The following is an 18,082-nucleotide window of genomic DNA, read 5'->3' as shown; positions in this document are numbered from 1 at the left end:
GAGAGTGACTTTAAGTACCTTAGAAGCGAAAATAAACACATCAGTCCAAAGCTGACGATTCGTGTCCAATGTACATGGACAATATCTCCAATCTCTGCACAATTCCTCCAACAATACTTCAAGTGGTTAGGCCAGATTTTATTTAACTTGGCTGGTGTAAAATACAATCTGTGAAGGAGTTTGAAATGCAGTTCTTTGTGGTTATTGCATTCTGACATAGCATGAGAAGTAAGGTAAATTGACTCCCATTGTTGCCTCGTAAACATGCAACCCATATCTGTTTCCCATTGTAATTGAGCCGGGGTTTTGTCCTGAGACGGAACATCCTGAATTAACGTATACCAAAATCTAATGGAGCCTCTACCGTTGCCAGATGACAGTTTTGAGAATATGTTAGGAGGAGAAAGCAGTAGCGGCCTAGAGTATTTTATCGAACTGGAAATCCAATGTGTTATGCGGTGGTAAGTAAAAAATCTCTGTATGGGGCAAATCAAATTAGCCTTGTAGTGTGGGAAAGGAGGTAATGGTGAATCCATCAACTAGCTCAGCAACGGTAGTAATACCACATGACAGCCATTTGGAGACATTTAAATCTTGGATCATTCTGGAAAGAGCTTCTAAAGACCATTTACGGGAAGGCAGAGAAAGAGCCTTTGAAGAAGTCACCATAACATCCCGTGCCGGAGGCTGGGAGGAGGAGCTAGCCTTAGATTGGCATACTATGATGTCCCGATCTGCCAAAGGTTTAATTCCGGCATCCAAAGTTGAGATCACATTTGAGAAGGAATCATACCTGATGATTTTAACAGGGAACCCCCATCTGTATTGAATGTCATTGTCACGAAGAGCAGCAGTAACCAGTTGTAAAGCTCGGCGTTTGGCTAAGGTGTACTGCGAAAGGTCAGGGTAAATTTGAAGACCTCCCAAGGCATCCGTGCCTTCTGCTTGTCTGGCAGCTTTCAAGATGTCTTCCGTGACATGAAAAAAGTGGACTCTGAGCAACGTATCCCTAGGATAGTTGGAGGTGTAAACCCCCCCCCCCCTCCTTGGCCTAGGAAGTCTGTGAACATGGTCCACGTTTAGGTCTTGGGACGTCGCTGAAGGTAGTAGTTTCTGGAAGAGCTTGGTTACATAGGCTTTTAACTCCACTGGGGTCACAGAATCAGGAACGCCTCTAATCTTTAGGCTTTTTCTCCTGGATCTGTCCTCAAAATCTACAATCTTATCTTGCATTGTAGTCCCCTCTGTCTGAAGCTCAGAATGAGCTGAAAGGAGGTCATTATTAGTGATGAGCGGATTCGGTTTTACTCGGTTTTACTCGGTTCTCAAAACGGCATCTTATTGGCTCAGGGATGTCACGTGTTTTGGATAGCCAATAAGATGCCGTTTTGAGAACCGAGTAAAACCGAGTAAAACCGAGTAAAACCGAACCTCGCTCATCACTAGTCATTATGAGACAATACCAATTCCTGCCTCTTGTCCTCTTAAGTGTTTGGTACGCCCTGCTATTCCGACCATGTCTGTGCAGAGAGTTTGAATAGAAGACTCTAGACTGGAGAGAATATCGGAAGGCCGTGAACATCTTAAGCATGGAATGTGTGGTTAGAGGAGCTTGCGGTTCAATGTCTATATCCAAGCTAGAAGCCGGGGCCGTGTACTTAAACAAGGTGGCAGGAGTCTATGATCTCACTGACTGAGAGGTGGAGGACTTTTGCATCGTGGTGACAGCTTTGGGGAACTGTACCGGTACTGGGAGTCTCTGAGCTTTTGACCCTCGTTTGACCGGCATGTTGATATAAAGGCAGAACTAGAGCAGAGTAGAATTACTAAAAAGCCAGCTTGGACGGAACAATAGACAGGATAAGTGCTTAATTATTCGATAGGTGTCACTGCATGGGTATGAGTAACTTCAGAACATCACAGGGGTCAGCGAAGTCTGCAATTTCAAGACTCGTCTTGTTGGAGGACAGTCTGTTTAATCACACAGCCTTAGGAACTGGACAAAGTTGTAGCAGTCAGACATTCCCAATGAAAATATCAAACGTATGAAATAGATGCAAAACTGGTAGAATCTTCTATTTGAGCAGAATTGTAACATCAGAGTGAGAAGGCATGCAATTTTTCCAACAAGCCATTAGAGGGAGAGCCAGGCTCAATTATCCCAACCCAGAAATCTGATATGGGTTTAACAGAGTAGGGTGAAAGCAAGACTGAAACAGCAATTTGGATGTGTGTCAAAGGAGGAGAGTCTGTACACACAGTGGGGGAAATTTACTAAGACGGGAGTTCTATTTAAGATGGGATGTTGCCCATAGCAACCAATCAGATTCCCGGTATTATCTTCTAGAAGGTGCTAGATAAATGAGAAGTAGAAGCTGATTGGTTGCTATGGGCAACATCCCATCTTAAATAGAACTCCCATCTTAGTAAATTTACCCCAGTGAGAGGGGTCTGGGCACCACCAGACAGGAGGCAGTAGCAGAATAATGCTTCTCCACAATAAATTGATAAATGTGTGTTATATAGGGAGCAGGCTCAGTTGACAGTGTAAAGAACTCTCCCTCCACTGTTGGCAGTAGCAGGCAGCATGCACTAAGTGGTTGCAGGGAGATCAGAGAAGGCACAGTCTAGCCGGTGACCCTCTGTAGCCCTGCGCAAGGCACACAACAGTATCCCCCCTTAAAGCTGCTGGAACGGAATCCAATCCAAGATGGCCGCCAGCAGCAGTTACTGCAGGCAGGGAGCTTCTCCAAACTACTACAGCTCTGCTCAGCCGCGTCTGTTAACAGCTCCACCGCTGGTCAGGGAACGAGAGCCGAGCACTACAGAACTCAGGAGCGGGTGAGTGCCGCTGTGCTAGCGCCGTGCCGGAGCTCCACTTTCGGTCCACGGCTCACGGAGGTCTGTCCCGGCCCCACTGCAAATCTAACTCCTGGCTTCAGAGGAAGGCCAATGTCCGGGAATGAGCGTGGGAAGCGGTCCCGGGTCACAGGTAGCCTACCTAGCGTCCAAGAAAAGCTAGGGGTGGCAGGGGTATAGCAGGTACACCCCGTAGATGGAAAATATTGGTCTATTTAGACCTTATACAGCGGGAGCTCAGCAGGGACACCTCTACTTCCTTTGCTTGTCAGGCCATGCCCCCCAGCCTCCTTTTTTAATGCATACCTAATAAATATTGAATTTGAAACAAATAATCTAACATTCAAAACATTCAAATATACGGACACTGAAAAACCTGGTTTTCTTTGAGTGATCCCCCCCCCCCCCCCCCCAACAAAAAAGACCCCTTTTCTCCATACAACCTATGAGAATTTGTAGCTGCTAGTATGCGGCTTAACTTCCTGGCGACACACACAAGGTACATCTAGAACATAAAATACATTTAATGCTCCATAACTGTGTCTGTTATCTAGTGTAACATCAATTTTTTTGTGCAATTGTGTGAAGGTGACAAATGAACTTTAAGGCTCATATGATATACGGGTATATTCAATTAGTGCCAAATTTTCAGACAGTAGGAAAATCGGCACTAATTCGACCTCATTGTATTCAAAAGTGGGCATTTTCGCCCATGCCTTTTTGGGGGTTTGGGGGTTTTTTTTTTTTTTTTTAATCAGCATGGGCGAAAACGGACCCAAAAACTGTCAAACGCCTACAAATTCGACAGAACACGTGGATGGGCGACGAATTCACCGATCCTAGTGATTCCTGTGCGGACTTTTCGACCATTTGCGAAAACAGCACAGGCATTGAAAAGGTCGAATGTAAATTCAACCTAAAAATGGGCAAAAAGTGGCAGTCGAAAAAAGGCACTAATTGAATACCCCCCCGTAGCCTGCAAGTTGCATTAACTATCAGCATTCCTGCTAATTAACCCATAGATTTAAAGTAGCAATAAGTGAAAAGGCAAAACAAAGTGGTTTTTACCTTTTTTTTTTTTTTTTTTTTTTTTAATATATTATTGCTACTTAAATTCTATAGTCTAAATATTTAGAATTGCAATGGTTCCTGCAATCTGCAGATTATTACATGCATATTGGGCTAAGTTATATTTATTATTATTATTATTATTATTATTATTATTATTATTATTATTATTATTATTATTATTATTATTACTACTACTACAGGATGAGGAGCAGTCGTTGCCAAGTTTAATTGTTGTCTGCGGTGACCATGGGATGTCGGAGACAGGCAGTCATGGGGGATCATCTGATGAGGAAGTACAGACTCCACTCGTGTTAATCAGTTTAGCATTTCAAAATAAAGCAGGTACCACTTTATAGTGACTCAGTCTTTGACTCTATTTAAAAAATATATATCGATATGTTTTTTATTTTTCATGGTAAATTATGGTTTATACAAATGCTAAACTTTTTAAAGAAAGCTGTATACAATCTTTATTTCTTTGTTCTATTACAGTGAAAAGTAAAATCTAGACACGTTTCAGTAATGGTTGCTACTAGTGTATACTCCTCCCTACTACCATGTTCCCCCTTGCATCTATAGCTAATATTAATATATATGGTGGAAACAGACCCTATCCTGTTAAGTGTTCTAGTGCAGAGCATTCAACAGTAATGGTCAGTGATGAAACGCTACAGTTGGGTATCTGCACTAAGGGGCAGATTTAACAATGAGTGATATATACAGTACGTTATGGTAAGAACTTACCGTTGATAATGGTATTTCTCCTAAGTCCACAGGATAACATTGGGATATGATGAAGAGACAGCGGCTTTGCACCAATCGGTCAAAGCTTTTCGGCCTCCCAGCATGCAACGGGCCCGTTCATATATCTTCCCCCCCCCCCCCCCCCCCCCCCCTCCTGGCTCAGACAAATCCGTTTTCCCAAAACTTAAGGCAGGCTCATCATAGATAGCCCTAATCGGGTGAGAGCACGCATGCACACCCTTCCGTACAAGAAGGAAGAGGTTAGTGAGTAAAAGGATCCTCAAATCAGGTATGTCAGGGTTGGATCCCTGTGGATCCTGTGGACTTAAGAGAAATACCGTTATCAACGGTAAATTCTTACCATAACGTATATTTCTCTGGCAGGGTCCACAGGTTATCCACAGGATAACATTGGGATTTCCCAAATCATTTTATTGGTGGGGACGCTCCTGGTTGGACAGGAGAATCCTTCGCCCGTATTCAGCATCCTGAGAGGCAAAGGTATCCACAGCATAATGCCTAATGAATGTATTAATGGAAGACCATGTGGTTGCCTTACATATCTGTTCTGCTGAAGCACCTCATTGTGCTGCCCATGATGGACATACCTTACGAGTACAGTGAGCAAAGACATTACCCGGAACAGGGAGATCAACATGAGAATATGCTTCTGAAATAGTCACCCGAAGCCACCTCGCCAGTGTCTGCTTATCAGCAGGCCATCTTCTCTCTTGTGAAATCCGTAGAGAATGAAGAGAGAATCTGTCTTTCTGATGGCACTGGTACTATCCACGTAGATCCTTAAGGCACGGACCACGTCCAGCGATGCATCTCCCGCAGAAAGGCCCGGTTCCTGGAATGCTGGGACTATTTCTTTGTTAAGGTGAAATTTAGACACCACCTTGGGAAGATATCCAGATTTAGTTCTGAGAACCGCTCTAGCTGGATAAAAGATCAGAAATGGAGGACGACATAACAATGCCCCTAAATCTGACACTCTTCTAACTGACGCCATGGCCTGTAGAAAGAGAACTTTTAGCTGTCAACCATTTAAGATCCACTTTATTAAGTGGTTCAAATGGGGCAACTTGAAGGGCCTTTAGGACTAAACGTAAGTCCCAAGGCACTGTAGGAGGAACAAAAGGAGGTTGTATGCGCATCATTCCCTGGAAAAAAGTACGCACATCCTGTAAGTTGACGATTTTCTTTTGGAACCATACAGTCAATGCTGACACTTGCACTCTCAAGGAAGCCACCTTCAAATCTTTATCCATTCCTGCTTGAAGGAATGTTAAGACCCTGAAAATCTGAAAGACCTAGGGTCCATTTTCCGTTCACTGCACCAATGAATATAGGTTTGCCATATTCGGTGATAAATTCAGGCTGAGAAAGGTTTCCTTGCTCTGAGCATTGTTTTAAATTACCTGTTGTGAGAATCCTCTTGACTTCAGGATAGAGGTCTCAAGAGCCACGCCATCAAAGACAGTCGATCCAGATGTCTGTGATAACAAGGACCCTGCGTCAGTAGATCTGGACGTTGAGGGAGCAGGAATGGAGCATCCATCGACATTCTCTGCAGATCTGTGTACCAATGTCTTCTGGGCCAAGCCGGAGCTATTAGTATTACGGTACCCTTTCCTTGCTTTATCTTTCTCACCACCCTGGGTAATAAGGTGATTGGAGGAAAAGGAAAGGCCAGATGAAAGTCCCATCTCACCGACAGGGCATCCACAAAGATCGCTCTGGCATCCTCTGTTCTTGACCCGTATGCGAGAACTTTGTTGTTCAGACGGGACGCCATGAGTTCTATCTCTGGCAACCCCCACTTGTTGACTAGAGTCTGGAAGACCTCCAGGTGTAGAGCCCATTCGCTTGCCTGAATGGCGTGTCGACTGAGAAAATCCGCTTCCCAGTTTAGGACTCCCGGAACGAACACTGCAGATAAGGCTGATGAAGTTCTACCCACTTTAGTATGTGACTTACCTCCTTCATAGCATTTTGGCTGCGAGTTCCTCCCTGATGGTTGAAGTACGCTACTGCGGTCGCATGTCCGAGCGGATCTGAACTGGTTTTCACCGAAGGATGTCCTTTGCCTGAATCAGTGCCATGTATATGGTCTGAAGTTCCAATATATTTATTGGCAGGCAACCTTCTTCCTTGGTCCATTGCCCCTTGAAACAAAACCTTCCTGACACTGCTCCCCAGCCCTGGAGACTGGCATCTGTTGTCAGAATTTCCCAATCTGATATCCAAACGGTCTCCCTTTGTCCAGATGGGATGTCTGTAGCCACCAGGCTAACGACCTCCTTACTTCCACTGTAAGGACCATAGTCTGCGTTTTTATCACCTGATGAAACCCATTCCATTTGGCAAGTATCAGATACTGCAGAGGCCTCGAGTGGAACTGAGCATACCCTACCATGTCGAATGTTGTCACCATCAATTCCATCACACGCATTGCTGGGTGAATGGGATGCCCTTTGACTGTGTAGCAGCTCCTGAATCCTTGACTGAACTTTTGGATATCTTGTTCAGAGGTAAAAATATTCTTTGAAGGCTTGAATCCAGTACAGCCCCCAAGTGAGTCATCCGCTGTGACTGAACCAGAGACTATTTTGCCCATGACACAGATGACACAGGAGCAATTCCTGAGACTGTACCAGGATTAAATGATCGTCGAGGTATGGAAAAATTCTTATCCCCTGCTGGCGGAGATAAGCTGCCATTACCAACATAATTTTGGTAAATACTCTGGGGGCTGTCGCTAACCCAGTAGGTAGGGTCTGGAACTGAAAATGCTGTTGGAGGATAGCGAACCTGAGAACACTGATGGGACAGTACTATAGGAACATGTAGGTAAGCATCCTGGACATCCAGGGATATCATATAATCCCTTGGTTCCATGGCCAAAATGATGGAACGTTAAGTAACCATATGAAACCGAGGTACCCAAATGCACTTGTTCAGCACTTTGAGATTGAGTATGGGCCGGAATGACCCATTTGGCTTCTGAACTAGAAACAGGTTGGAATAAGAACCCGGTCCTCATTGTGCAGGAGGAACTGGAATGATTACCCCTGACTGAAGCCATTTCTGAACTGCCTCTTGCAAAGCCCTGGTCTTTGGCGGTCATTCCGACCTGATCGCCCGCTAGTTATTTTTTGCAGAGCTGCGATCAGGTCAAACCTCTGCAAAACTGCGTATGCACCGCAATGCGCAGGCGCGTCGTACAGGTACGAAGCGGATGCGTGCAGGGCAGTGGATTTAACGAAGAATCCATTCGCACAGTCGATCGCAAGAAGATTGACAGGAAGAAGGCGTTTATGGGTGTCAACTGACCGTTTTCAGGGAGTGGTTGGAAAAACGCAGGCTTGTCCAAGCGTTTGCAGGGCGGGTGTCTGACGTCAATTTCGGGACCGGACAGGCTGAAGTGATCGCAGCGGCTGAGTAAGTTCAGACCTACTCAGAAACTGCACAAACTGTTTTTGTACCGCTCTACTGCACAAGTGTTAGCACACTTGCAAAGCGAAAATACACTCCCCCATAGGCGGCGACTATCTGATCGCAGCGTTGCAAAAAATAGCTAGCGAGCGATCAACTCGGAATGACCCCCTTTGCCTCATCCCGAGACGGGCTGGTACAAAAAAAACCTTTGAGGAGGGTGTTTTTTGAAGGCAAATGCATAACCGAGAGATACTGCTGCCTGCACCCAGGCATCTGTTGTAGACTGCTGCCAGATCTGAGAAAACTGAAGAAGTCGGCCCCCCACCCTGGAATCCCCCAGGTGGAGGCCCGCACCGGTTATTTTCTGTTTTACCAACTGGTCCTCTGGTAGCCCAATGCTTTTTAGTCTTACCAGACTTGTTGTATTGGGGCTGTTTGCCATCGCTTTTCCCTTTTAGCTTTTCCTTGAGACCGAAAGGGCCGAGAAGCTGGAACTTTTAGGTTTGAATTTGTATGTGGAAGTAAACTTTACTTTCTTGGAGTCTGCTTCTGACTCCAAAATATCTGTCAATTCTTTACCAAAAATAATATCTCCAGAGAAAGGTAAAGACTCCAAAACCTTTTTAGATTCTGAATCAGCTTTCCATGTACGTAGCCAAACTGCTCTGCGAGCAGCTACTGTTGAAACTGATGCCCTGGAGGCAATTGTACCCATATCCAAAACTGATTCTTCCAAGAACATTGCAGCCTGTTTTATATGTGCCATATGGGATTTCCGCTCTCTAGATGCCATTGAAAGATCTCCTTCCAGTGCATCAGCCCAGGCAGCCACTGCTTTTGCCATCCAAGCTGAAGCCATGGCTGGTCTTAAGACTGCCCCAGACAGGGAAAAAAATTTTTTTTAAAAACCATCCACTCTCCTATCCGTGACATCATTTAATGATGTTGAAGGCAGAGGTAATGTTGATTTTCGCACTAATCGAATAACATGCGTATCTACTTTGGGGGCCACCTCCCTCTTTAAACAATCCCCAGCTGGAAGAGGATAATTGTAATTCCATTTCCTAGGAGTTCTAAACTTCTTACTGGGCGTAGCCCAAGCCTCTTCCATGATTTCCGTCAGCTGATCTGACCCAGGAAACTCAGTCTTAATTGTTTTAGAACGTTTAAACACAGTTGCCTTGGATTTTAACAGAGGCTCTGCTGATTCTTTTAAGACTAGAATGGCTTTCATTGCCTTAATTAACTCTGCTATGTCCACTGAGCTGAGGCATTCCTCCTCCTCTTCGTATTAAGAGCCAGCGCTTAATGAGCCTTCGTCCTCCGATGAATCCCCATCTGAAACGTGTAGACTGTGAAGATGTAGATTGACTTACCACTGGCTTTTCAGCCTGTTTCTTTTGAGAGGCTACTGCTGGAAGTGATAAACCGCAGGTGGGAAGCTGCATGTAAGGGTTAATCGTGTAAGCTATTCCTGGTACAGAAGTTGAAATTATGCACGCAGCTATACTGGATAATGTTTGTGCAAACATAGCCCAAGGGGGATCAACTTGCACCTGTATCTGCCTTGTATTATTCAAGAGACCTTGGTGAAAACTAAAACAATTTGCACACAAACCATCCTGAACCAGATCCTGAGAGGTTAACCCAGCTTTGCAACTCAAACATGATATGAGTGTTGCTGTGAGTGTATCTTCCTCACCTTTGCCGCTCTTAGACATGATAAATAACCAGACACTTACACAGTGTACTACACAATTTGTGACTGTAATCACTTAAAGACTCGTTAAAGTGACATACAATCCGACCCTACCCTGCTATACCCAGCATTGATGATCGAAAAAAAACTGGCAGAATTATAGTAAAGTCAGCAATCACACTGGCAGTCAGTCACATGTTATACATTAGTATAATAAGCAATAATCATAATCAGCATAATCAACTACAGATACATTTCAGGTTTGTAGGAGAAACATTACTGCTTTATAAAAGTTTTAACTGTATTCAGACACACAGCGAAAGAAACCACAGTAATATTATCAGACTCATGCATTATGCACTTATCCAACTATTCATACTCAAAATGTAGATAGAGACTTGGTGCTGTATAACCCATACTCAGTAGAGTGGGATACAGGGAGACTTACCCTGCTTCCAGGATCGATCAATACGTCTGCGAACGCTGAGTAGATCCAGAAGCTATTAGTGTACACCACCATGTGAACCTATAGTGAACACAGACGCCTAAGTGAACACTAACGCACCGGACACACAGCCGCCTATGCTGCAACTGGGTCCCTTAGTACACAGCGTCTGAGACGGAAGCGGGAAAACAGTTCATGGCGGGGGACTTTGAGGAAACTGGTCATGAACCGGGGGGAGGGGCGACAAGGAGAGCGTCTGACTCCCCACTGATGACATCAACCCTAGGGATCTCGGCCTCGTACTACTCCTGGAGCCTATGATCCCTAAGGGCTAGTGCTTGTGCACCCGAGGTGGCAGCCGCGTCAGCGACTGTTTGGTAGTCTCCTCCCAAAGCAGTGCGGCTGTGTCCGTATTCCTCCTCTAAGCAGAACCGGTGCCTTACCTTCTTCTCGTGCTCTGGCCAAAGCCTGATAACGTCTGCTAGACCTGCTAGTATATCTTACAGAGACCTGTACTTATGGGTAAGTGTTGTCGCGGCCCGGCGGAGAGTTGTTGGAGCGACTCTTTCTAAGATACGTATAAGACGCTTTTTAGAAAGATCACTCAAAAAAAAAAATAGTAAGACTATAAAAATTAAAATAAGAAAGCATATGGCTGCTAAAAACCAGCAGCCCATTGACCATGGTCCGGCTCCTGTCGCACCAAACAAAAAACTGATTTGTCTGAGCCAGGAGGCGGGGATATATGGACGGGCCCGTTGCATGCTGGGAGGCCGAAAAGCTTTGACCGATTTGTGCAAATCCGCTGTTGCTGCATCATATCCCAATGAATAACCTGTGGACCCTGCCGGAGAAATTCTTGTTATCACTCGTTACTAATCTTAAATGTTGTTCCAACCATTCAGCTTCTAACTGTCGTGTTTGAAAAATGACCAGAGCTGATTGGTTGGATCACGATTTAAGATTATAATGAAAGATAACAAGAAGATCAATCGTTGTGAAATTTGCACCTAAATCTGGAAATATGTTTGTTTTTTTCATTTACATTTGACATCTTTTAACAGTTGATGAAACTTTACCTTGCTGAAAATACCATCTTTAGGTGTATAATTAAAAGCGATACTGGTTGGGATCCGGTTAGGATGCCGGCAGTCGGAATACCGATGCCAAAATCCCGACACTGCTCAGAATCCTGACGCTGGGATCCTGACATAGATATAAATGCCTGCGCCGGGATCCTGAACAACCATCTTCCGGCTGTCCGCACTGTTGAGCCACAGGGAGGAAGGTCAGTTTTAGGCTTCGGGGGAGGTAAGGTTAGGGTCCAGCTGCGAGAAGGGAGATTAGGGATAGTATACTCACCACTTAGATGCCGGGATCCTGTGCATCGGTATTCTGATTGCGCCATCCCAAGTGCTGGGATCCAGGTATCATCCCTACTAGTCAACTGTTGCTCAACGAGCACAAAAAAAGTTTGACACCCCCCAGCCCCCCCCCTACGCAATGCCTTTTCTATGGCATGGCAAAAATATCACGACTTTGACGAGTTATCACTCAACAACCTCACCACTTATCAAAATTCTGTGACCTTATTGCACATCTATATCACACACCCTATCAATTGATACCTGAAACATCAAAATCAGTGTTATCATTTCGGATTAGTTGCTATCACAAAACAATTGCTTAGCCCAGTGGTTCCCAAACTTTTTTTAGTCACGGCGCCCTAAAGTATCAGAATTTTTATCACGGCACCCCTAGTCCAAAAGTTTCTAATTAGGAAATTTATAAAAAATATGAAATTAAGTAAATTATGTTTATATGTCATACTTAGGTTCAGTTATGTGGTGAGGGACAAGATTTGCTTCTGTTTGTACACATATTTTATGACTGGCAGCCACAAGTACTAGTTTTTCCTATTACATGGATAATAAATATTTTGAATTGGTCCTGGACCACCAACCCGAGGCACCCCTGCAAGTGTCCCGCGGCACCCCAGGGTGCCACGGCACACAGTTTGGGAACCACTGGCTTAGCCGATTAAATATATAGCTTACCACTGAGTATATACACTGCGGAAATCAAATTATGAGCTGGTGTTCTAGTAGTTTTGAGAGGAATTTGAGATTTGTACTTTCCTGTGGATAGAAAATAAGTTACATGCTGCAGTGTGTCTGTAGTTGTAACACATGCATGCGTGATAGTACAATGTTCATTTCTCCTCTTTCTTGCTTTTGTGCACAGTCGTAAGTTCATTTGAGATGTGTGATTACACTGCTTTGATTTTTAGGCTGATTTGATTTTCTGTTTAGGTACGTTTAAGGTGCCGGAAATCATCGAGCAGACAGATCTGGCTTCCACTTTAGCACTAGGCCTTGGATTACCAATCCCCAGGAGCAATTTAGGAATGCTTATACCGGAAGTGGTAGAACAGAAGGCCATGAGAGAGCAGCTGCGTTTTTTTCATTTAAATGGACATCAGCTCCTAATGCTTCTGAAGGAGAATTTAGAGGCCTATGACAAAGGTAAGTATCATTAATTTTTTTATATATATATATATTCTCTTGCGGACGCATAGGTCTGATGGGCGTTACAGGGTGCATACCTGCCAAGAGACTCTGTTCTTCTGTATCTAGAAGCTTATGTGGTCACCATTTCCTGCTTTCTACCAATCCCTCAAGCAAGCGCTGATGATATGAGGCAGATCACAGTTTCTGATAAACAAGTTGATCAACTATTATGTTAATGAGCGGGGACACATCCGATAACTGCACTTCTCCTAGCTAAACATCTCTGTTGATAAAATTCCAAATACCAGGACCTAAAAATGCAAAAAAAAGGCTAGATTATTATCCTTTTATTTATATTGCGCCACAAGGTTTCCTCAACGCATAACAAATTACATAAACAAATGAACAAAACAAAATAAATAGTGATTTACAGTACAAGACCGTGCAGGACAAGTGGCAGAAACCAAGGGTTAGGTGCCATTATAGGAGTATGGAGTAGATGATCGAATAAGTAAAAGAAGGAAAAGCACATGAGGGAAGAGGGCCCTGCCCATGAGGGCATACATTATATATATATATATATATATATATATATATATAATATTCAGCACAGGTCACTTAATCAGTAGCTCAGTTATTTTGATATAACCATCTGTGCTGCAGCCTGGATATCACTAAAACCTGCACTGTTGGTGTGCCTTGAGGACCGTGGTTGGGAATGCCTGATCTAGACTCTGCTACAGTATAAGGGTTTAGATTATGCTTCCCACTCCCTTTTTGGACAAGTAATGTGCCATTCTGTAGAACACTATATAGTTCAGTTGCAAACACTATATAGATGACTGTCCGGCACCTTACCAGTGTTAACATTTATTAGCTGATGGTGCATGGCTGCTGGTGGAGCGTATTTCGCACTGCACATGGGGGGTAATTCCAAGTTGATCGCAGCAGGAATTTTGTTAGCAGTTGGGCAAAACCATGTGCACTGCAGGGGAGGCAGATATAACGTGCAGAGAGAGTTAGATTTGGGTGGGTTATTTTATTTCTGTGCAGGGTAAATACTGGCTGCTTTATTTTTACACTGCAAATTAGATTGCAGATTGAACACACCACACCCAAATCTAACTCTCTCTGCACATGTTATATCTGCCCCCCCTGCAGTGCACATGGTTTTGGCCAACTGCTAACAAAATTCCTGCTGCGATCAACTTGGAATTACCCCCATGGTCTCCACTTACGTCTAAAGAGGTGGAATTTAGGTAGGCAAAGTTCAGTGAGAAATCGCAGGCTATACAAAGAAACATAACTATGCCAGGCGTATCACCACCTAGTATAGCAAACCAGGCATACAGATAAGGTGAGCTTATATAGCCAATTTGCGTTCTATAGCGGCAATATAATCAGAGGCATAATGGTGACAACTCCAGTGTCCTATCTAAATCCCAGGTGGACAAACGTAGCTGCCCATTAGTTAATCACCAGCAATATTCAAACAGGCAGAACACCTGGACATATACAGATGAAGCTGCTCTCAGTTTAACCACCAAAAGGCTGCATGTGAGTCTGCATTGTGATTGCGACTAGCCACAGCGGCCTGCAGCCCATTCGCGGAAGCATACACACCCATACGATCCTATGGATATCTGGTGCGTATGCAGTGCATCCGCATGGCTGCGATGCTGGGTAATGTGACTTCACTAGTGACGCAGATTGTTGCAGTACTCCCGTGGCATTTGCTACTTCTGACCTGAAATTATTTTTATTTTTTTATTCTCGAAGATGATGGGGTAGAGCAATTTAAGAAGGCTGAAAAATCTCATGCAAATTGGATCAAGCTATACTTGGAAGGAAACACATCAGAAGTGCTTACAAACCTTGGCAGAAAACTTCTTAAACAGTATTTGGAAGCACTGAAGAAGTTAAGCTCTTCCTTAAGCAAACAAGTGGCAGAGTACGATATCTACTCAATGACTGTTGGAGCCATCATAACCCTAGAGGTAGGTGCTGAGTCCCTGCAATATCCACGTGTACTCCTAGTACTGTGCAGTAACAGTCATATATATGTTTGTTTTATATGCATTCATATGTGGCATTATTGGTAGAGACAACTGTAAAACATTACACAAGCTACAGCCAGAAAAAAATAGTCACAATATACGGGAATAATTCTGAAGATTGCTAGAATTGTAGGTATGTAGCATAAGGATACAATTATGTTATAGAGCCAGAGGTTTTCAACATGCATCCCTCCAACCTCTGTGGAACTACACAACCCAGCATGCCCTGGCAAGGTTTTGCAGTTAGGGCATGATAAAACTGATAGGGCACACTGGGGTGTGTAGATCCACAGCAGCTGGAAGGAACATGTTAAATACCCCTGGTTATAGAGTGTCTTCTTTTAACCCCAGATTTCTTGTTAATACAGTATTGAAGGATACTGCAGGGCACAGTTTGGGCCAGGATTTGGGGGATTACATCATGCAGACTGCTTTACCTGACAAATAGTAGAAGCTGTAGTTTAATGATTTTGATTTTAAAATATAACTGTTGTGGCAAAATATTCTGCAGAGATTACAGAACATTAATAAGAGTAAAATCTACAGAGTGGAACTAACTTAAAACCAGTGTAAAGCAAGTCAGAGCACACCACCACTGGCACATGCTATTCGGGGGAAGCCTGAGGTGCATTGTATTGGTATAGAGTGGAGGCATTTCATATGCCGGCTGTTGGGATCCCGATGCACACCATACTGACGCCAGAATCCCGACACCCGGCATATCGACAACTATTCTCCCCGTTGGGGTGTCCACGACACCCCTGGAGGGAAACGCGCCACCGTGCCCGCAGCGTGGCGAGCCAGCAAGGGGCTCTTTTGCGCTCATCCCCCTGCCTGCATGCCGGCGGTAGGAATCCCGGCGCCGGGATCCCAAGCGCTGGCATAACTTACTACACCCGTATAGAGCCAAGTTGACGTGGCTAGTGGTTGTGCAATCAAACTGTGCACTGGGTAATTCTGCATTAGTAAAGCCAGTACTCTGTCATCATATGGTCTCAGCACAGGAAAACGTCTTAATAAAAAGAAAGAGAGACCTGATTCTGCTAGGCATCCCTAATGGAACAATATATTGGATATTGTTTGTTTATATATCTATTATTGCGAGCAGTGCAGAGCACATACTACTGAAAAGTAGACATTCTAGATACATTGGAGACAAGTGAAGCATCGGTGCAAGAGCTGATCTAACTAAATGAATATGGGGAGGGAAGTGACATTTGGAGATTTAAAATCTTGATAAACAAAATATTCTAATCTAAAGCTACTAAAATGTCTAGAATAACAGTAGAGTTGCACTATGAAAGGCTGCTGGTGCTACCAACTGCACAAGACACGCTGCTTATAAGTGTTTCCCAAGATGGAGATGATGACCGTGCCTCTCATTGTGGGGAAACTAATATGAAAATATTATTTTATCCAAAGGAAGGAAGGAATGCAACTTAAGCTGGGTATACACTGGACAATGGGCCGACATATTTGATCCTGGGTACACATCAGAGCGATTCTAATGGAGGACGGAACGATCACTGTTCATTAGCATATGTAGTGCAAAGAGCAATTTAATGCTGGGCATACACTGTCAGATAAAATGTTAAATTGAAAGGTATTTTATATGACCAGCTGAAAACGATCAAATATTGTGGCCATGCGCTGTGAGCTATCTCACTGTGTCTTTCCCTGGGGTGGAGCAATTTCCCTGTTCCTTCCCTGTGAAGGAACAGGAAAAATGTCGGCCGGTCATCCGTAGCAGCACATACACTGCCCGGTGCAGTCTACCAATTATCAGATTAGTCGGGCATGTTTGAAGATTTCTCTTACGTCCTAGAGGATACTGGGGCTCCATTTAGTACCATGGGGGGTATAGACGGGTCCACTAGGAGCCATGGACACTTTAAGAATTTGATAGTGTGGGCTGGCTCCTCCCTCTATACCCCTCCTACCAGACTCGGTTTGGAAAATGTGGCTGGAGGAGCCGGTCACGCTTATGGAAGCTCCTGAAGAGTTTTCCGCATTTATTTTATATGTTATTTTCAGGCAGGGCTGGATTGCACCAGCCTGCCTGCTTCGTGGGACTTAGGGGGGGAACGGCCCAACCTCTTGAAGGGTTAATGGTCCCGTTAACCGCTAACAGGACACTGAGCTCCTGAGGGAACTATTCGCAAGCCCCACCACGGTGAGCATACATTCCCACAGCATGCCGCCTCCCCTAACAGAGCCAGAAGAATGAAGAGTGGTGAGTACTAAGCCGGTTAGCGGGTCACCAGCCATTATGGTGGCATGAGGGTACAGAGATGCACGGCTTCTAACCGGGGCGGAATGCGTCTCCTGACACAGTACACAGCTGCGTCTCAGTACACTGTACACAGTACCCACACTGGCAAAACAACGGTTTTCTCTGCATTTCAAGCACCAGATTACCTCAGCCAGTATAAAAAAGCGTGAAGACAGTGCGCCATTGAAGGGGCGGGGCTTTCACTATGAGTGGATCCAGCAGCTCACCAGCATCATTTTCCCTCTGCAGTGGACACGGACGCTAACTGACAGGGACACGCTGCTCCTCCGGAGAGACTCCAGATTACCTCAGCGGTACCAGGGGGTCATAGCAGAGGGGAGGGATTATTAGTGTACTAAGTCCCCTATCGGGGTACTTAGTCTGCGACCCGGTTAAGCTTGGCATTAGCGATAAGAGCGTGCGGGGTGGTATGGGGAGGGGGGAGGTTTGTTGACTCCAAAGAACTGTGTCTCCCTGAAGGGCTTTTTGTGGGTTAATTGTGCTTAACCTTTTCCTGTGTGTGTGCTGTCCCATTTACATTGTCAGGCAAAGGGTGTGTTTCTTGTACAGCGGAGTGTTCTTCTTCACAAGGGGGCTCACTACTGGGTACTCGGGGCAGTGCACCTTCCCAGAACAGCGGGGCTGAACCGGAGTGTGTTAATTCCATTAAAGGAATGATCTCCAATATTTCTACGAAATTATCCCGCAATGACAAAGAAACGCAATACTTAAGACAGACTGTGGATGTGTTCATGAATAGAGACGCAGTCCCCAAACCAGCATCTCAATCCCCTCCCATTTGTCTGCAAAAACGATCTCTGACCCATATCCTGCAGTGATGCTGATGGGTCAGACATGGAAGAGGGCGAGGTGATATGGAGGGGGGGGGGGGGCTGCTCTGTCACAGGGAATAGAGGCTCTCATAGAGGCTATCAGATGTTCTGCATATTCCTGATAAGGTGTTAGAGGAGAGTGAGGAAT

At 44.7% G+C, this 18,082-nt stretch overlaps 1 protein-coding gene across 2 annotated transcripts in view; it reads left to right on the top strand.

Moving 5' to 3' along the window:
- Positions 1–18,082, top strand: part of PIGG (phosphatidylinositol glycan anchor biosynthesis class G (EMM blood group)) — an 81,271-nt gene that overhangs the window by 32,216 nt on the left and 30,973 nt on the right. For both annotated transcript variants that reach the window (XM_063914271.1, XM_063914272.1), the window contains exons 5-7: positions 4,131–4,272; positions 12,575–12,787; positions 14,552–14,769. In XM_063914271.1, coding sequence (XP_063770341.1) covers positions 4,131–4,272; positions 12,575–12,787; positions 14,552–14,769 — 573 coding nt within the window. The remainder of the gene's footprint in view (positions 1–4,130; positions 4,273–12,574; positions 12,788–14,551; positions 14,770–18,082) is intronic.

This window comes from Pseudophryne corroboree, chromosome 1 (assembly GCF_028390025.1).
Source record: "Pseudophryne corroboree isolate aPseCor3 chromosome 1, aPseCor3.hap2, whole genome shotgun sequence".
Classification (NCBI taxonomy): domain Eukaryota; kingdom Metazoa; phylum Chordata; class Amphibia; order Anura; family Myobatrachidae; genus Pseudophryne; species Pseudophryne corroboree.
This window is presented reverse-complemented; position numbering and strand designations above follow the sequence as displayed.